This window comes from Narcine bancroftii, chromosome 10, assembly GCF_036971445.1.
Source record: "Narcine bancroftii isolate sNarBan1 chromosome 10, sNarBan1.hap1, whole genome shotgun sequence".
NCBI classification, from domain to species: domain Eukaryota; kingdom Metazoa; phylum Chordata; class Chondrichthyes; order Torpediniformes; family Narcinidae; genus Narcine; species Narcine bancroftii.
Window position 1 is genome coordinate 74,495,407 of NC_091478.1, and position 20,997 is coordinate 74,516,403.

The window sequence follows — 20,997 nt, forward strand, 5'->3', positions numbered from 1 at the left end:
ATCACAAAGGTGTGATAGGCCGTACAATTGGAGAGGAGGAGTCCTTGTAGGAGGCAGAAAATGGAGGTATTTTCAAGATAGCCGTGAGAGTTACTTGTCTTGTAATGGCTGTTTGCTGCTAACCAATGCATGAGATAAAGGGAGAGGGGGAAGGGAAGTCAGGCAGGCCATGTGAAAATGAAAATAGGGTGGAAATTGGCAGCAAATATTGTATTTTTGACTTCTGTACGTGTATGGGAAGCAGTGCACCAGGGAAAGAGCTCTGGGAAGGGGACCCACGATGGACTGAAATAGAGACCATTCCACTTATCCCACAAAAAGATAGACTAGATGGGCCCACCCAAATTACGTTCTACTGGAGAATATGAGTGGAGTTGAAAGAGAAGTAGTTCAGTGTATGTATGAATGAATTGGGACTGCATTCAAGGAGGAAGTAGAGGATCTTCAAGCAACCCTGCTGTGGAAGAGAGGTGTAAGTATGAGTACATTCATGCAAAATACAGTTGGAAGTTAATGAACAAAAACTGCAATTGGTCGAACAAACTGATCGAGAGATCCAGAATCCTGAAATGGAGTGAATTCATCATACACAGGAGTATTTGGTGGAGAAGCAGCATATCTGGAGAAAAACAGGCAAAAATGTGAACCCTTGATGTCCAGGATCATGTTTCTGAATGCCCCAAAGTGCCTCAGATGAAAATAACTCCTAAACCAAAAGATGGGACATCAGAGGAGGCTGGGTCTTGAAACAAGGTCCGTGGAAGAGCTAAAAACAGGGAAGGGAATCGGTGTGGCCAAAGCATAAATGTTGTGTACAGATGGCCAAAGCCAGAGGAAGGGAAAGATCAGACAAGCAAGGTGGTGGTAAATGTAAAGGAAGTATGGAAATTATAAAAGTAAGTTTGGCAAGGACATAGTGAGATTTAAGCAATGATCCATGAAGTAAAGAAATCCATGTCACTCGGGTTTGAGTAATGTTTTTGTTGGGATAACTTTTGTTTTCTTATGATAGGTATCGCAATCAAGGAATTGCCACTGCAAAATCTGTTGACAGCACTTTCTATCTTCTGCTGGATCTGATTACCTTCTTTGATGAATATCATTCTGGCAATATTGACCGAGCATTTGACGTGAGTTACTTGTGCTTTCATTTCATTAAAAGGTAGTACATTTTATTTCCCTCCAATATACCATATATACTCATGTAATTGTCAACCCCTGCCCCCCCCCTTTTTTTTTTTTTTGGATCAAAAATCGGCTGCTTTTCTATGACTCGTGTAAAAGCCTTGAATGCCCGTCCATCTGAGCTTCCGACACCCTGACAGCAGACATTTGCCCTGGCTTCCTGCCTACTGGAGGTCCAAACACCCCAGCCACCTGCCTGTGGAACTCCCGACCACAGACCTACCAATGGTCCCAGCCACCCGAGCTCCCGACACCTTGAACTTCGCAGGTACTTACTGCAGTCAAAGGTTTGGCCCATGTAAAAGTCAACCCCACCCTTCCCCCACCTTTTCAGCCCGAAATAGTGGTCCAAAAAATTTGACAATTACAATTATATATGCCGGGGGAGGCCAACCTTTTAATTTTTAATTTAGACATACAACACAGTTACAGTTACAGGCCATTTCCGCCCATAAGTCCATGCCGCCCAATTAACCTAGACTCCTGGATCGTACTCGTAGCCAAAATGGCCTGTTACCATGAAGAATGTCTAAATTAAAAAATGAAAGGTTGGCTAACCCAGTACATACAGTAGTTCCTTCCAGAAACAAACGTCAAGGCTGTTTACAAGCAAGAATGATCCACATTGCCTTTCTGTGGTTAGGAAGTAGGTTTAAAAACAGACCAAGAGGGCTCTCCTTCTCCACATGCAGGTCGCAACTCATGATATGGATTGTTTACTTTGCCATTTATTTGGTTGTAATGTTGATCAGGGTAGCTCTTTAATAAAGTGAAACACTTGAAAAAGGACTCAGGCCAAAATTCTCGGCAATACACCTTTGCTTTTTATGGACACGGAAAGACAGTTGAGTTCCGCCAGCATTTCAGTGTGTTTTTAACAGTTTAATGGGTATATATTCTGAATGATAACTATTTTACCCTAGCTTTCTTTCTGCTTTCATTGTACATTAACTGTGATCTCATTAAAGTCATTCCTTAGCTCAATGAATAGCTGAAAAGATTTCAGGGGACAGGTTGTATTGTTATTATCATGTTCCTACAGCAAGCATGGCATCACTGTAACAACAATGCTCCAGAAATTCAGCAGGTCAAACAGTGCACCTTGTATAGCAAAGATATACCCTTCATCAAGGTGTGGAAAAATATCAGCAGGGACTCAGTTTGTATCTCAGCCTGAAACGTTGGTTATGCATCTTTATCTTTGCTATACTGATTCACTTGCTGAGTTTCTCCAGCATTGGATTTTCACTTCAATCATGGTGACTGCAGACTCTCGTGTTTTACTCATGGCATCTCTCTTTGACTTATCAGGTCTTCTTGCTCATTTTTTATTTCAGTCCAGAGTACTGTGGATCGTCCACAAGGAAGATGAGTTGAACAGCCTTCTCTTTTATTTTCTCATTTAGATCATGGAAAAACTGAAACTTGTGCCACTCAGTCAGGAGAGTGTTGAGGAGAGAGTGACAGCTTTCAAAAATTTCAGTGATGAGGTAAGAAGTTTTTTTTGTTGTTGTTGAAGGGATTAGTGTAGTTTTACATATTTGTGTCTGATTTTTATTGATGTGGAATTCCGCCTGGCCAATGGAGAAGGCTCAGAGACTGAACTTCTGGACCGTCTGAATGCCACTTGAAAAGAATCCTGGGGCTTATAGTTAATTGGATGTCATTGGGCGACATGGGCTCGGAGGCCGACAGGTCTTATTACCGTGCTGTATGTCTGAATTAAACCCATGACAAAATAAATTTGGACTCTATTTATGCAGAAGCTTACCAGACAAATTTAAAAAATCTCTTCTGGGTCAATGCCCGTGTCATATTACTCATAATTAAAATAATCTTATACTCTCTTTGATGCCACTTTATTCTTTCCATCGTGTAACCAGAACTGTACACTGTACTTCTATCTACCCCGACTGTTCTCATCAGTGATTGTCACCTGAGTTTATATCCATCCCAATGCTGATTACAAACAGGCACTTGCAGAGCTGTTTGATATGGTCAGTAAACAAGAGGCTGCCCACCACTAGGCACTATTCAGTGACTTCAACCAGGCCTTTCATAAGAAAACCCGGCCCAGTTATCACCAGCATGTATCCTGCTGTACTAGAGGTGTCAGCACACTTCATCACTGCTACACCAAGATAGGGAAGGCTTACTATTCATTCCTGAGAACTCATTTTGGCAAGTTGAATCACCTGGCTGTTCTCCTTCTGCCTGTATACAGACAGAGCCTTCAAAGAGGCTCCAAAGATCAGAACAGCTAGAAGGTTGTCACAGGAGACTGAAGAATGGTTACAGGACAGCCTCGAGTCAGTGGATTGGGCAGTGTTCAAGACTCAGCTGAGGATCTGAATTATGAAAACAGCTGTGAACGAATACATCTCCACCAACTCGTTCAGCTTTCCCCAACCAGAAGTCTTGAATGATTCTGCTGAGAACCAGATCATAGGCATTTGTCCGTAGATCCAGAAAACTACACAGTAGCAGGTGTAACCCATGAAACGCCATCTCTCGGGTGAAGCAGAGATTCCAGACAAGAATGGAAACAACAAAGGACATCCGACAACTGGCAGGGCCTAAATTACATAACCTGCTACAAAGCCAAATCTGGTGCAGAAGAAAATAGCAAAGCTTCACTCTCAGATGAACTTAATGCTATCTATACCCGATTTGAGCACCACAGCATGGAAGAGCCACTGCACACCCCCATGTCCCCGGTGATCCTCTAGGTCAGTTTCAGAGGATGATATGTGGGCTGGCTTCAGGAAAGTGAATCCAAAATATTGGTGTTAATATTTAATTGAGGCTCTCGCATTCCTTTTGTCCTTCAGGTCTCAGTATAGAAGAAACTTTTAAGTAACAGGTACCCTGTTGAGGGTCCCTTATCCCTTTCCTACTCTTTTTTTTCTGCTTTTCTTTCTTTCTAGGGGGATAGAAGGGGGAGGGATGGTATATTTTTCTTTTTATATGCCACATGTATTTGTATTGAATTGAATTATTTTTTATTATGTGCTTTATTTGTGTGATTTAAAATTTATAAATTAAATTTATAAAATTAAAAGGAAACTGAATCCAAAGAAAGCATCTGGTCTGGATGAAGTACCCATCTGAGTACAGTAAATCTGTGCTGACCAACTGGCCAGTGTATTCACGGATATCTTCAACATCTCAGTCCGGCAGGGTGTGGTACCAACCTGTACCAAAAAGGCCCCAATTGTACCGATTCCCAAGAAGAATGTGGTAATCTACTGAAATGACTACTGACCAGTGGCACTCACATCCACAGCCTTGAAGGTTGAGAGGCTGGTGTTGAAGCACATCAGCTCCTACTTGAGCGGCGACATGGAACTGTTCCAATTCGCCAACCGCAGCACCAGGTGTACCACTTACTGGCTCTAAAGAAAGCTCTGGAACACTTGGACAGCAAAGAGACATGTCAGGATGCTCTTTATCATCTACATTTCAGCATTTAACACTTTAATTCCCTCAAAACTGATCAGTAAACTCCAAGACCAGGGACTCAATACCCCACTGTGCAATTGAATCCTGGGTTTCTCAGGGTTGTATGTGATATCATGTATATACTCTGACAATAAATCTGAACTTTGAAGTACTTCAGGTGTGGCTCAATTAAGGTTCAAATAGAAATTTAACACATCTTTACTGGTTTTTAAATGAGTCCTTTAAAATCAAAAGCAGAAAATACCGTGACCGCTCAGTAGATCAGGCAGCATCTGTGGAAAGAGTATGAATTTGTCTTTTAACACTATCAGATCTTTCATGTCTACCCCATTTAGATTTTTTATCTCTAATTGTCAGGTGACTTAACACGTTTTTACCAAAACGTTGTACTCACTTGTGTTGAATAATGTTGCCAATCATGTGGCTATTCTGCCATGTTCTTTGGAGTTTGTTGGCATGCAGTCCACGATGTGTGCTGTTCCTTTGCGATGCTGCATCTTGCTAGCTGTGACCAACAGTTCCAAAGGAAGCCTTCAATGCCCAGACATTTGACCCAGACTTGGCCTGCACACTAAAAGTTGGGGATTTGCAGATGGACTTAACAGCCCAAATCCAAAAGCTGGGCCCCTTCACTCAAATGTGGCATGACAACAAACTCCTGATGAAGATTAGTCATGAAGACTTGTTCAGGTTGCTTCAGTTATGAAAACAGCAGATTATTAGTTGTAATATTGTTTGCATTATCTGCCACTTGCAGTTGTCTCATTTACTTTCTCCTGGAGTATGAGCTGTGGAGAATGTTCACTAACTCTTGGCAGTACTAATGAGCAGTTCTTTTCTACACAGATTAGACACAACCTGTCTGAAGTACTGCTTGCCACCATGAATATTCTGTTTACCCAGTATAAGAGATTGAAAGGTACAAGCCCTGCCACACCTGTGAGACCTCAGCGTGTGATGGAGGACAGAGACTCAGTAAGATCACATTCAATTACCAGTTGCCCTTTAAGCCACTTAGAAACACTGAACTGTGTCAACTGCATGAACAAATATCTGAGAAACTGAGCATTCCAAAATCATTTAAATGTTATAATGAAAGCATTGTACTTTGACAATTTATAGGTTTATGCCATTTATTTTTTAAACCTATTGACTCAAGGAAGTGGAGAAGAGAGAGGAAAGTGAAAACATCAAACTGGAAAAACTCAAGCAGGTCAAACAGTGTACTTAAACAGGAAAGAGTAAAGTTTCTGTGAGAAATAAAAATTGAACAGGAAATGATTGGCAAGATTTAAAATTATATAATTACGTTTAAGCCTTCCAGGTGAAATATCTCTTTTTGCTATGAATCTGTAGATTTCCAGTTTAAAAAAAAAAGACCTAAAATTTTAATTTGTCGAGTATACATTTGAAATGTTAAACATGGAATGCAGAAGGTAATGTAGTTTGCATTCCATGCATGGACGTTTTGACTGATGTCTGATTCATCTACTTGTGTAGATACACGTGATGGTGATATTATCGGTAACATTCACCCAGACAAACATAGTATTCCTTTGTATTCCTATTCTTGAATAAAAACAATGGATACTCCACCAGTGACAGGAAGAAGACTTGATTTTTTTTTAGACGCATCATTCTTTAACAAAGAGTTTATGAATGTGATTCATGTTGACTTTCACCTTTCTATGTATCAGCATCTCCGTTCAGTTCCATATTGGTAATCATATTGGATTTTGAAGCTTCCTTTTCATTAATCCCTTAATTATGATTGTATATAAAATATCAGCTGCTTGTTTCAATTGGAAATGGTTTTGGTTGCTCTTATCTCTTAAAAATATTTGTTATTCATCTTCTGTGATTTCTTTGCAGCAGCTCAGATGCCAGGCACGTGCCTTGATAACGTTTGCTGGAATGATACCGTACAGAATGGCGGGTGACACAAATGCACGCCTGGTGCAAATGGAGGTCCTCATGAACTGACTCAGTTGAGGAGAGTTGCAATGATGGAATGTAAACTAATGGTGGAATAGAATTTTGTATTCAGAGTTCATTTTGTATTTTTCAAATTGGAAATAAAATTTTTCTTTGCTTAAAATTTGATTTTTACTTTTTGGAAACTCTTGGCCTTGTTCAGTGTAAGATCCAGAAATAAAATAAGGGAGAAATCACAAACCTGTTATTATACATGACTTTGATTTTATTACATTCTGCTAGCCTCTTATTTGAAATACTTGATCGGAAAACCATCTTTTAAATACTTTTCGAGGAATATGTAAGTTCGCTATCCATTCTTGTAGCTCCCTGCAATGTCTTCATTCTTAGTTGCTTCCTGCCCTTCTAATTGTGAGAAAAGAAGGAGAAACTTTTTGTGATTGCAAGCCAGAGCCATTTGGATTACAAAATTGTAAGTGGAGGGTGTAATCCTTTTCAATGAATTACAAATAGCCACAAAAATATATCCCAAAAAGGGTACCTTTCCTTATGTGAACTATCTGTCAGTTATCAAGAATTTGCTGATAGAAATTGGTCACTGCAGTTCCAGTTGATTTTGTTTTTCTTTCAAAGTCCCTAGTATAATTTGCTTATGAAATTACATCCCCATCAAATGGAGTTCTCTCTGCACCATTGTTTCATTTATCCCTCATTTTACTGTTTGACTCAATGATGTAAGGTGCAGATGAATTGCTGCTTTTGGATATCTTCCCTGCTCAGAATCTTGCAATTCCCTGCTCAGAATCTTGCAATTCCCTGCTCAGAATCTTGCAATAGCACATTTGCCATTCAACCTATTGTCCCCGACCAATCACCTGTAAAACCTGACCAGTTAGTCCCAGGATTTTATGCCCCCTTTTTGAGTTTGTATCCAATTCACTTTTTGTAAATTATTATTTTATTGCTTCCGCCACCCTTGTAGCCATCTATCATCATAACTCACTCCATAAAATGATTTCTCTTCCTCCCTCTTTTTGAGAAGAAAATGTCTGAATCTTATTTTGCCTTGATGGAAGTTGCCAACAAAGCCGGGCCATTCATTTTCCATGAGTACATTTGATACAGATGTGATATTGCAGAGATTGAGGTTTTGCATTGAGGAATTGGAACAGATACACCACCACCTATTTGTGACTCCAATTTTCAGCTTTGCTTCATTGAATTCCTCATAAGACTGATTATTGGGACCATTAAATCAAACTTGGAGTGAGCACTGATATGATAAAGACTATGAAATGAACATTGTTTTTATGTTTGGCTAAGTTGAAGTATTTTAAAATGTCTTTGATAAAGTCAGAAAAAGTTCCTTTATCTGTAAATGAACAGCTGAATTTAACTCGGGTTTTGCAGCATCACGGCAGAAGTGCATGAGGATGCCGGACAGATTGACGGCTTGCCATCGATTTGAGGTCGGTATTGGTGCAGCAGCTGGTGTTGTGAATCAGGCCGGCAAAAAGCAACAGCTACGATCCGGCTATTTCACAACACCAGGGTTGCATCATACCACTGGCTTCACTGCAAGATCTGCTGTTCAGAAACGTTTTTTACATCACCTGAATTCGGGTAAGTGAAAACAGCCATATTCTTGTTAGTTCATTGTGTGTAAGGTAACACCTTGTTGTGCAGAGGCATTAGATGGTTGGTCACAAACAATGGTTGGTCACCTTCATTCAGTTAATGAATGGAGGCAAGTATTTTCCCTGTTCAGAGGGACAAACTCAAGAGCATGTTTTACAGGAGTATTTTTGGCTGCCTTTCATTTTTATGGAAAGGTACAGGTGGAAGTGGACAAAGTTGGAAATGAACAACACTTTCTGATCAATTGAGGTGTACTGGCAAATAAAGTCTCAAATAATAACAGTAGCAGCAAAGTTAAGGTTGATAGTTGATAAAATTGAAGGAGCTACAAAATAGGAACAGAAGCTCATCATCTGAATCAAACAAATGACATGTCTCCATTTAATTGTGGCATTTATTTGCCAATCTCTTGTTTGCCTGCTTTTTAGTACTGAATTACTCATCCCCCTCCCCTTCATGCCCAGTTAAAATAGATCATTCCTTTCAATGAAGACTCTTCATTCTCTTCTAGGTGGTGCGTTTCTGCAAAAATCTTCCTTCACCATTTTTTTTTTGAAGTAGATAAATAAATTAAATGCTTTAAATTATCTACTCAGAATAGTTATTTTGTACCAACTTCTGAAGATCGATTTTGCTTTCTATGTTAAATGTTTTTGTATACAAAAGCAAAAAAACTTCATGAAACAGCAGACAATACTAAATGGAACTGTGTGTACTAAAAGTGTGAAAATGTCTATGATGAAAAGGTAGTCAGTTTTGTTCTATTTGTAATGTGCTATTTGAATGAAATAAAACCATTAAAATTTTTGTATGAATCCTGATAATCTGAAAATCTATGTATCATCGCCTACAATTGAGTTAGTCAGAGTTGATCATCAACATTATAAGAATTTAAGATTTTGCATCATCTTTAAACAATTATTCTGCAAGGGCGGCATGGTTGGCATAGCGGTAAGCCCAATACTGTTACAGTGCCAGGACAGGGGTTCGAATCCCGCGCTTTCTGTAAGGAGTGTGTACATTCTCCCTGTGTCCGCGTAGGTTTTTTCCCAAGGGTGTAGGTTAATTGGATGGCAAAGACTCGTGGGCTGAAATGACCTTTACTGTGCTGTATATGTAAATTAAAAAAAAATTTAAATGTAGAAATGTTATATTTAAATTTTATTGAATGCCTATCAATTTGAATATATTGAGTTAACCTTGTAGAATAATTCCTTGAGGTGGAAAATTTTTACTGGAGTTTGTTGGGGACGTGGGGGGGAATACGAAGACCTTTTAATATAAAATATGATTATTATTCACGACTTATGAAATTATGCAAGACATAAAGGAAATAGTCACCTTATTAGTCATTTCATTAGGAGGATTGCCAGCTCTCTCCATAATTTTTCTGATTTGATTGTAAAATTTTGAAGCCCTATAGTATTGAATGCACAAAATCAATTAACCGTTCCCCCTTCGGGCTAAAAAAGAACAGGGCTTTGAATTTTGATTTCGCTTCATTGCTGTGGAGATAAACTGTAGTTCTATACTTTGGCCATTTGATGGCTTCTTGCATTAATTTCTTCTATTGGTCTTCCAGATTGGAAAAAAATAAACTGCACAAGCAAGTCGAGCATTAGAAAATCAGGAGCACTGGGCCTAGATAGTGACACTGCTGCCGCCCCTTCCATAACCTGGATTAATCCTGATTGCTGGTGTTGTCTATGTGGAGTACACATGTTGTTCCTGGGATGATGTGGGGTTCCTCTAGGTGTTCTGGTCCCCCGCATCGCAAAGGCAGAGTTGCTAGATTAATTGGCCATTGCAAATCGCTTGTGTGTTGGGGAATGATAAAATCTCAGGGGAGTTGATGGGAATGTGGGAAAAACAGAATCAGATGGGTGGAAATGGGTCAATGGTCTGCACAGACTCTGAGCTGAAGAACCTGCTTTTCCACTCTGAGATTTAGTCTGTGATTAAACGTGGAAATCATTGGGCCATATAAAGTGATTTATTCCTTGATTATACTGTACTTCTTAAAATGATAGTTTCAAGTATTCTCCTTATTGTGAACAAGCATACAAAATAGAAGTTTCTGTCACTTTGGATCTCAATTTTAAATAAGATAATTTTAGAGAAAGAAAACCAAATTGAGAAGCTGCCATATTAGAATGGTTGCATGGCATTCATCATCTTGCCATATCTTCACCTCCAGTTAACAGACCGTTGAATATGGTCATTAGAGTATGGTACCAATACACAGGCATGTTGTGTGATGACTTCCTCCAATCCTATAGAATGGTCTGACAGCAACTGAATGCGCGCCGGAAGGTTACTGCTGTAAATGCACGCCCATATTTGATAAAGTTTTGGCTCCAACCATCCTGCAGATAGGCACTGTGTAAAGAGGTAAGTTTGTTCCTACAGAAAAAGTACGTGCACTCCACAGAATAGAATAGAATATTTACCTCCTCAGCTGAAATGTGGTTTTGGGGCTAGTCGAGGTATTTTGGGAATCTCATTTGAAAGGATCTGTCCACTTTGCATCAGATATTACTCATATTTGAGGGCCTTTCATGCACTTCTCAGTCAAGCATCAAATCTTCCATCTGGTTATAGTTTTATCATCTCGCTTGCCTTTGCTGAGCAAATTTCTCCAGGCCTGTTTTAATCAAGGTCACATGGGGTCACTTCTGGGTTTCTCTTAAGGCTGATTTCAATTTCCTCTGTTTTACATACAAGTTGCCCTTGTGCAAAGTAGTTTGAACAAGTTTAAAATCTGGCCTCCCATTATTGCTTCTCCAGGTCAGGGAGGTGTATTTTTAATTCGAACGAACAAAGATTTCAATTGACCTTTGTAATAAACTTTTTCTAGTTACAACTGTCCTGGAGGCAGTCAGCTGAATGTACTTGCCCTATTCTTTACCAGTTCCTGTCTGCTGTAAGTTCCTCTCTATAAAAGTCCTGTAGTTGTGCTATGCCCATCATTATTTCCTCACCATCTCACATAGAGCTGTGAGCCTATTCAATGGCAGATCCCACAGGCTCTGAGCAGTCTCCCAACTCTGAAATCAAAGCCATCTCCCAGGGCAGGTTTACCATCAGTACCCTGATCAGCAATGAGGAAGAAGCCACAAACATCTACTGTCAACCTGAGGTCACCTACAGTAGCCTTGACTCCAACAACCTGACCCAAAGCAGCACGTTTTACCTGAGGACATTCGGCTACAACACTCTGGACGTGGTGCCGAGCCATGACTACTATGCCAACACCCAGGTAGCGGGAGAGGGAAAGAAAAACAGACCGACTCTGGCAGACCTGCGCTCGTACATGATGGTAAGTCCACAGTCAGCCTTACTCTAGCTCCCAAGCATCTCAGTATTCCATTTGATGTGTACTTGATTCTAACTTGTAAATCACGTCTGTTTTTGCAAGTTTATTCAAATTTACCCCATTTTTTTGGAATGTATTCCTTTCTCCCAAAGGCTGCCCTTGATATTCAATGTTAATAAAAGGTTCTGGTTTATGTTTCAGACTTCCAGCATCTGCAGTTTTATGGTTTTTAAATTGGCCTTTTGGTTTTCAAATGTCTCACATGAGCTTTAGACTTTTTAACATTGCAGCTCTACATTTAATTTCATTTCAAGTTATTTTCGCATTCAGAATCTTTGGATACACGTGCACTCATTTATTCTTCAAAAATATAAATTGTGATAAAGCCTTTCTATTCTAATCAAACATTAGTCTTGTAAACCATAGGACCATAGAATACTACAGCACAGAAACAGGCCCCTTGGCCCTTCTAGTCTGTGCCAAAACATTTTTCTGCCTTGTCCCACTGTCCTGCAAACAGTCCATAGCCTTCCACACCCCTCCCATCCATGTTCCTGTCCAAATTCTTCTTAAATGTTCAAATTGAGCCTGCATTCACCACTTCAGCTGGCAGTTTGTTCCACACTCCCACCACCCTCTGTGTGAAGAATTTCCCCCTCATGTTCCCCCTAAACTTTTCCCCTTTCACTCTTAAACCTCTTGTTTGTATCTCACTTAGCCTCAGTGGAAAAAGCCTATCTACGTTTACTCTGTCTATCCCCCTCATAATCTCCCATCATTCTTCTATGCTACAGGGAATAAAAGTCCTAACCTGTTTAACCATTCCCTATAACTCATTTCTGAAGTCTGTGCAACATCCTTGTAAATCTTCTCTGCATTTTTTCTATCTTATTGATATCTTTTAGGTGACCAAAACTGCACAGAATATTCCAAATTTGGAGTCATCAATGTCTTATACATCTTTACCATAACCTCCCAACTTCTATACTCAAAACTTTGATTTATGAAGGCCAATAGGACAAAAGCTCTCTTTACTACCCTTTCTACCTGTGCCATCACTTTCAGGGAATTATGTATCAGTATTCCCAAATCCTTCTGTTTTACTGCAATCCTCAATGCCCTACATTTACCATGCAAGTCCTTTCAAAATGCAACACCTCAGACTTGTCTGCATTAAATTCCATCTGCCATTTTTAAGCCCATTTTTCCAGCTGGCCCAGATCCCTCTGCAAGCTTTGAAATCTTCTTCACTGTCCACAACTCCTCCAATCTTAGTGTCATCTGTAAACTTGCTGATCCAATTTACCACATTATCATCCAGATCATCGATACAGATGAAAATCAACAATGGTCTGGGCACCGATTCCTGAGGCACACCTCTAGTCACAGGCCTCCAGTCTGAGAAGCAATCATCCACCACTACTCTCTGGCTTCTCCCATCCAGCCATTGTCGAATCCAGTTCACTACTTCACCATGGATACCTAGCGTTTGAACATTTCTGACTAACCTTCCATGAGGTACCTTGTCAAAGGCCTTACTAAAGTTCATGTAGACAACATCAACAGCTTTTTCTTCATCAACTTTCCTGGTAACCTCCACGAAAAACTACAAGATTGGTTAAACACGACCTACCACACACAAAGCCATGTTGACTAACCCTAATCAGTTTCTAGCTATCCAAATAATTGTATATCTGATCTCTTAGAGTACCTTCCAATAATTTTCCTATTACTAATGTCTGATTCACCAACCTATAGTTTTTGGGGTAACTTTTGGAGCCTTTTTTGAACAATAGAATAACACGAGCTACCCTCCAATCCTTCGGCCCCACATCCATGGCTAAGGGCATTTTAAATACTTCTGCCAGAGCCCCTGAAATTTCTACACTAGCTTTCCTCAAGGTCCAAGGGTATATTTTGTCAAGCCCTAGGGATTTATTAACCCTTAGATGAGAAGCACAAGAGTAACCTTCCATAGGAATTGTAATCGGAGGTAAGCAAAATTGAACTTTTTGAAGAGTTGACTTATTAATCATTTGCTTGTGTATTTAATTAGAAATAGTGGGAGAGTGGTACAACTTATAGAGTTGCTGCCTCACAGTTCCATCCTGATCTCCAGTTCTGCCTTGTGCGGTATTTACCCCTGTTCTTTGGGACACTAAGGGTGTCCAGTGGGTTCTCCTATTTCTTGCCCATCCCAAAGGCACATGATTTGTTAAGTTTATTGGATACTCTAAATTTTCCCAGGGTGTAAATGAGTGGACAGATCTTGGGGGAGTCTAAGGGAATCTGGAAAGAATAAAAATAAGATTAGTATAAGATGGGTGTAGGTGGATTGATGATGGTCTGCCTAGACTAGATGGGGCAAACAGCCGTGTTGTGGGAACTCCATTTAAGCTCAAATAACATTTTAAAACTTTGAATATTGGTGGGTGAAGAATGACAATGGATAAACCATTCCAAATTAAAGACAAGTGGCAAAAAGCCCAATTTTATGAAATTGCAGGCATTATCCCATGAGAGAATGGAGGATCTGGGTACAGGTTGTACTACTTCAATCCAGTAACGTTGGGACTTGGGCATTGCTGGACCACAGACAATTCTGGAAAACAAGAATTGATCCTAAGGGAACGTTTATTAGTACCGACACCATCTTCTGCACCTCCTGGTCTTTTGGATGACATCCTGAAGGGCTACAATACAGCTGAATATAAGAAATTAACAGGACGGTGTCACCGAAACACTTGGCTGCAGTGTAAACAGATTTAGGTGCATTAGTGCTGCTAACAGCGCCGCCCTGGTAGTAGATCCACAAACTAATGGCGGCAGATTCAAAACGTGCCAGACCACACGAGTTGCTGGATCACAGAGTGCTGGATGAGAGAGGTACAACCTGTATATTGAAACCTGACACAATTTGATGATCATGCAAAGAAATAACAAACTACAGATAGGGAGCTGAGATGGATCTTGAGCAAATTATTAAATTAATGAGTCATCACCAAGCCCAGAATGGAAAAAACGTTTTCTGGGATTGAGCAATATGGAGTTCTAGGTAAGATAATGGCTGATAAATAATGTAAAATTTGATGCAATGAAGCTGTCTAAATTAGATCAACATAAAAGTATAAAATGTTTCCAGTACACAATAGGTTAAAGAGAATTAGAACACTAATATTTTCAGCTCTGAACAGTGTTATCTGGTGATATTTTCTGTTTTGAAACCTTGCAGCTTTTTGTTCTAAATGTGTACTGAGAATGGGACGAGGGTTAATCATAATTCTGTACTTAGTGCTCACTCATTCTGCTGCCCAATGGGCACTGATTAATAAATCATGGAAATGATTCCATTGCTTTCCAGGGTACAGAGCAACATTTACCCCACTTGTATGAAAGTAGAATGGATGATGAACAGCAGTTGAGTAGGGATGAAGCCCCAAGGAAGCCTGTCCGATTTGGTTGGATAAAAGGTGTAATGGTACGTCCTCTTCCTATCCAACGTCAAAATAATGCGCTAAATTTTAAAAAAATCTTGACAGCCAATTAGCGATTGGTTGTGAAGCCATTCTTTGACAACACATTTAATACAATCTTCATGGCTATTAATGAAACGATCAGTCATTTACCTGATTATGTTACTCGTGTCCAATTATAACATACTGTGACGTGACATAAACTGGAAGAAAATAACTTTTAAAATCATTTTCATTCTGTTCTCTATATTCAAGGACTTGTAATCCATGAAAAGTGTAAATGCATGTCAGGATTTTTTTTTCCCCCGAGTCCAGGTTTTGTCTTGGAACTGCTATCTTGTTACGTGAATGTAGTAGAATCATTTCAGAGCAGACTTCTCTACAGTTGTGAGCTTATTATGTATTCTCAGCAAACACATCCAGCGTTCTTCCAATGTTGTTTTAGAAAATTGATGACCGATCCTAACCATCTTCATAGAATGTCACCCTTCCTGATAAGTTCACTGAGTAAATCCAATCACATCCAATAGCTGGGTATTAATGCAACCTTTCACACAGATGAGCATTTTAGTAAGAATTAATGTAGATATCAAGTTTGTGGGAGACGCAAGGGAAAAAGATCTACACCAAAATCAGTTCCGTTCTAAAGACAGCTCATCTTTCACATGAATCACCTCATCGTTGGTGTCATGGTTGTCCTTGACCTGATTAGATCATCTTTCACATGAATCACCTCATTGTTGGTGTCATGGTTGTCCTTGACCTGATTAGATCATCTTTCACACGAATCACCTCATTGTTGGTGTCATGGTTGTCCTTGACCTGATTAGATCATCTTTCACATGAATCACCTCATCGCTGGTGTCATGGTTGTCCTTGACCTGATTAGATCATCTTTCACATGAATCACCTCATCGCTGGTGTCATGGTTGTCCTTGACCTGATTAGATCATCTTTCACATGAATCACCTCATCGCTGGTGTCATGGTTGTCCTTGACCTGATTAGATCATCTTTCACATGAATCACCTCATCGCTGGTGTCATGGTTGTCCTTGACCTGATTAGATCATCTTTCACATGAATCACCTCATCGTTGGTGTCATGGTTGTCCTTGACCTGATTAGATCATCTTTCACATGAATCACCTCATCGTTGGTGTCATGGTTGTCCTTGACCTGATTAGATCATGAGTACTACCATTACCCAGTAACTAATGAGTTATGTTCATCCTGATTTTGTAACTGTGGTCATGAGTAAAATGTGAATTCTATCATTCTGCTGAAGCGAAGACAGTTAAAAAAAAAACCCAGAATCCAGCACTTACGTGAATTGGTAGATGCCGGATAAATGAGTTTTCCAGTTGCTTGAGGCTGCCAGTTGCATAAATTTCACATAATGGGGATCTTATGGTAGTAATTTCTGAGTGCTGATACTTCATAGTTAAAGGCAAAAATCAGTTGTCAGATTCCAGTGCAAGATGCAGTCTTACAACCTCTGCAGATTGATTCAATTAAAAATCATCCATTTAACAAGAAATTTACTTACACTACATACGATTCTTGATGCAAAATCATCTGAAAACATTACGCCTTTTAAAAGAACTGTAACTGAGGTTACCTGCTGTACTAACTCCAAATTAATGTTACAATATCCTCCCAGCTGTGAAGAACTAAAATTGTATGCACAGTTTAATTCATTCAGGTCAGTTACAAAGGCCTATTGTCCAGAAAATCAGACCAAAACTCATTTGCCAAGCCTAAAGCAATTCTCATTCTCTTTTACCTAAACTTTCACCTTGGGTGAAATTTTTCAGGAAAGGTATTAAGTTTTTATTTTTAAGTTTGTTTGTCATAAAATATCAAGTACAGCAAGAAGGATTCTTCTGCAAACAGGCCAACAGATTATCTCTAGCATTTCTACTGTATGAGGCCCAGAGGACCCCAAAACCCAGCAGCAATAGAATTTCACCAAGACAAGTGGTTACTTAAACAAAAGTTACTTTTAATTTTCTTTAAGCATAAAAACAGGATCAAACTTTAACTTTATTACTATTAACTTAACCTCACTTAATCCCCTCCTAATTCTACGTGCTCGTGTATGTACTGGGTGTGTAAGTTCAGAAAAGTTCTTTGATTCACAGACCAATCTCACTTCCCACTCCTACAAGTTCACCAGTATCAGGCAATTCTTATACTGTGCACAGAATTTAACATTTATGAATCTTCACCAAGCTTTGGTGTTTGAAAGGTAAATGGTTACTGCTCAGGAAGGTTCTTGTCAGTTTTCAGAGATAGATTTGTTGCTCATTGGACACAAACTGATTCCTTCCATACAGCCACTTCAATGTCTTGCTGAAGAAATTTGCCCCACATCAGGGTTTTCCAGATGATGATCTCTTTCTTTCAGGTCACCACAGAGTTCCTTTTCTGTTTCCCTTATCTCAGGTGAAGCATATACAGCTCTTGTTTGGACCACAGGGGCTTTGAATAGGCTGAACTCAGAACTCACAACCCATCTTCAAAATGGGGTTTCAAACAAGCTACCAGTTTGTTATGCTGCAGAAACCAGTTCATCTCTCTCGCTCTCTCTCTCGCCCTCTCTCGCCCTCTCTCGCCCTCTCTCGCCCTCTCTCGCCCTCTCTCGCCCTCTCTCGCCCTCTCTCGCCCTCTCTCGCCCCCTCTCGCCCCCTCTCGCCCCCTCTCGCCCCCTCTCGCCCCCTCTCGCCCCCTCTCGCCCCCTCTCGCCCCCTCTCGCCCCCTCTCGCCCCCCTCTCCTTGCAAAACCACATTACCTTCTTAGAACAGCAAACTGCATTCAGACAGATTGCGGCACCAGACTTAATCTTCTGAGTCCGTTCATCTGTTGCTTTCCAAAACAGTAATCCATTACCCCACAGCATGTCCAATTAACACTTACTTGTGAAGTCCTTCAGCAAAGCAATTTCCATTGTCTTTATAAAGGCATTGGGAGCCTGGACTGTCTGGCTTGAGCAGAGCTCTGGCATTTTAAATGAGATCTGTGTTGTGAAGTGTTTGTTTGTTTGTGAACTATACTTAATAAAAAACACCACCATTTATCTCCCCAAAGCATATCTATACATAATATAAAATATAACATAATCTGTCACACTACAGCTGTGTAAAGAGGACAATTTGCAGAGTGTAGGATTACAGTGAAAAGGAAGATCAGTTAGCACTAAGCAAGGACATCGTGATGACACCATTATAAGCTTCATTTAAGAGTTTGTTGGTTGAGGGGAAGAAACTGTCCTTAAGCCTTTGGTGGTGTTTTCAACACTCTTGAGCCTTCTACCGGATGGGAGGATGGAGAAGAATGTGTGTCTGTTCTTTATGTTGGCTGCCTTTCCAAGGCAGCAGGAGGTGCAGATGGAGTCATTGGAGGGGAGGGAGGTTTGTGCAATGGATTGCAAATCACTGAAATACAAAGGGGAAGAAGAGAAAGAAACATTACTGAATAGAATGGCTGGAGCAACAGCAGTTCACCGTGTTATGGGCGAGGAGGCTGAAGACACTGTTTAATTGTTTAAAAAGGTTCAGCCGAAGTGCAATTTAGCATTCAAAAGTTATTTTTAAAATGCAACACCAGAGGAGAAGTTCAGTTATATACTTCTGTGGACAGGGGAGCGAGGCCTTGACTTATTTAATAGCTGATCTTACAGAGGTGGAGAAACCTGATCCAGAGCAGATATTTGCAAAGTTTGCTTCTTACCTTGAACCCAAGTCTAATCATAGAATTAAATGCTAGGAATTTCAAGAGTCTGATGAGACTGTTGAACTGTTGATAACTTCCTCACTAGACTAAAAATTGTTGCTGCAAAATGCAGATTTAAGGATATAGAGGAAAGATTAGTTGATCGACTAATATAGGGGAGTGCCCATCCCGAAGTGCAAAAGTCTCTTATAGGGAAGGATAGCTTGAAGCTAGCTAAAGTTATAGACATAGCCAGAGCTGTCAAAGCCATGAGGGAGGACACAAATGAGATCCCTATCTATGCAGATCCACCCACAGCAAAAAGAAGGAAGGGTTGGTACTATAAAGAACACAATCAGAAAAATGCCAGCCCCCAAGATCTGAAGGAAGTGCGGCAGACAACACCCCTTTGATGACCGAAACGAATGCCCTGCATACGGTTCTGAATTTAGAGCCTGTGGTAAAGCAAACCACTGGGTGAAGATGTGGAATTCTAGTATGAAGAAAACAGTAATACCAGTGAAGAAAAAAGACAAGAAGATCCACCACATAAAAGGAAAGAACAATGAGGACTCTGACACCCAGATACTGGACATGGAATCCATACACCTTCACGTGAAAGAAGGAAGCGAGTTGCACACAAGGATCCAGAACAAGCCTACAATATTTAACCTAAAGGTGAAGCGGGATACTGGATCACAAAGCAACGTCCTTCCACTCAGACTCTACCGCCAGATGTTCCCAGAAAACATAATAAAAGGGTATCCAAAAGATGGTTTGTTGGAAACAGCAAATGCCGCATTAATGGCCAATGGTGGACCCATGGTCAAGCAGTGAGGGAGAGCTAAGATCAATGGCTGCCAGAAGGGAAAGAACATCCTCTGTACATTCTACGTGGTAGATGCAGACAGACCAGCAATTCTAGGTCTGGATAAGTGCTGGGATTTGCAGTTGATCTCTGTCAATTGAGATCCAGATGAAGAAGATATCCAATAGGATCAACAGAAACACACAACAAAAAGAAATGATTTCCACAGAAGTACCTGCCAGGCCATGGCTCACAGTGGGAGCAGACTTGTTCACCGAGAATCAAGAGTGCTATTTAATAGTAGCCTGTTTCTACTCTTAAGTTTCCATTCATCAAAAGGGTGAAAGACCTGAGAGCGTCAACTATCACCTCAGAAATGAGAGCACTCCTTGCTGAACAAGGAATACCCAAGCAAGTAATATGTGACAATGGAACACAGTTCACGTCAGAAGAATTCAGAAAACTGGCTGCAGAGTATGGGTTTGTTATCACTACATCAACCCCATACTACCCCAAAGGCCATGGGTTCACACACTAGTTAAATGTCATAAAACAAACGAAGACCCATACCTCCCTCTTCTATCATTATGAGCAATACCTTTAAAGACTGACATGAAGTCCCCAGCAAAACTTCTAAATGGCAGGAGATATAAAAATCTCTGCCAAGCAAAATACATCCTCCAGAAGACTAGAAAGAAACCAGAAGAAGACTGGCTGACATGCAAGAGGAAGGATGCCAGCATTATAACAAACATGCTCAAATATTGCCAGAACTCTTCAGAGGGCAGCATGTGCATATTCAAAAGCCGATGTTGAAAACCTGGACCCCAGCAAAGGTCAACAGAGAAGCTGAGACAGCAAGATCATACGTTGTCAAGACAGACTCTGGCAATCAGCTGAGGAGGAACAAATTTCACATCCAGCCGACACAAGATGTGATGAAGCAGAAAGCTTTAATACCAGCAAAGCCTGCAACACCAATATCAAGTGAGGTATCAAGTGAAGAGACCACAATCACTAATACTGAAACATCAACACAGCAGTTGTCAGGTGAAGCACAACAAGCTACATCACCAACACATGGACCAGCAACACAGAGCCCAACGGTCACAGCAAATCCACAAGATGGCGAAGCAACATACTGCCGCCAGTGTGATATTGATAAGAATTATTTAAAAATAATTGTTTAAATAAACTAGTGTACAAGTTCAATTACTTAAGTTGCACTGGAAAAAAAGTGATAAAGAACACTACATTTTTCTGTATCATGAGAAGGAGGGATGTTATATAGTCAGGATGATGTGAATTATTTTGTAATCGTGTAAGAAGACACCCTTCTCACTGTAGTAACTGTCGGGCACCACTGCGGGGCATATGTATAGGTGAGTGTGTGAACAGTTTCCTGAGATAGTGGAAGGCATCAATAAGTAAAGTCTCTTTTGTATTTTGAATCTTGCATCTCTAAGTT

At 40.2% G+C, this 20,997-nt stretch overlaps 2 protein-coding genes across 5 annotated transcripts in view; both read left to right on the forward strand.

Annotated features, from left to right (window-relative positions):
- nup93 (nucleoporin 93) overlaps nt 1–6,745 on the forward strand; it is a 144,616-nt gene extending 137,871 nt beyond the window's left edge. For 3 of the 4 annotated variants that reach the window (XM_069901362.1, XM_069901359.1, XM_069901361.1), the window contains 4 exons: nt 1,013–1,130; nt 2,592–2,675; nt 5,494–5,622; nt 6,520–6,745. In XM_069901362.1, coding sequence (XP_069757463.1) covers nt 1,013–1,130; nt 2,592–2,675; nt 5,494–5,622; nt 6,520–6,630 — 442 coding nt within the window. In that variant the 3' untranslated portion in view covers nt 6,631–6,745. The remainder of the gene's footprint in view (nt 1–1,012; nt 1,131–2,591; nt 2,676–5,493; nt 5,623–6,519) is intronic. The other variant, XM_069901360.1, reaches the window with a different exon arrangement.
- Nucleotides 6,746–6,827: 82 nt separating this feature from the next.
- The window catches only part of slc12a3 (solute carrier family 12 member 3), a 71,339-nt gene continuing 57,169 nt past the window's right edge, over nt 6,828–20,997 (forward strand). Inside the window, exons 1-2 of the mRNA XM_069901357.1 lie at nt 6,828–11,539; nt 14,898–15,014. Coding sequence (XP_069757458.1) covers nt 11,231–11,539; nt 14,898–15,014 — 426 coding nt within the window. The 5' untranslated portion in view covers nt 6,828–11,230. The remainder of the gene's footprint in view (nt 11,540–14,897; nt 15,015–20,997) is intronic.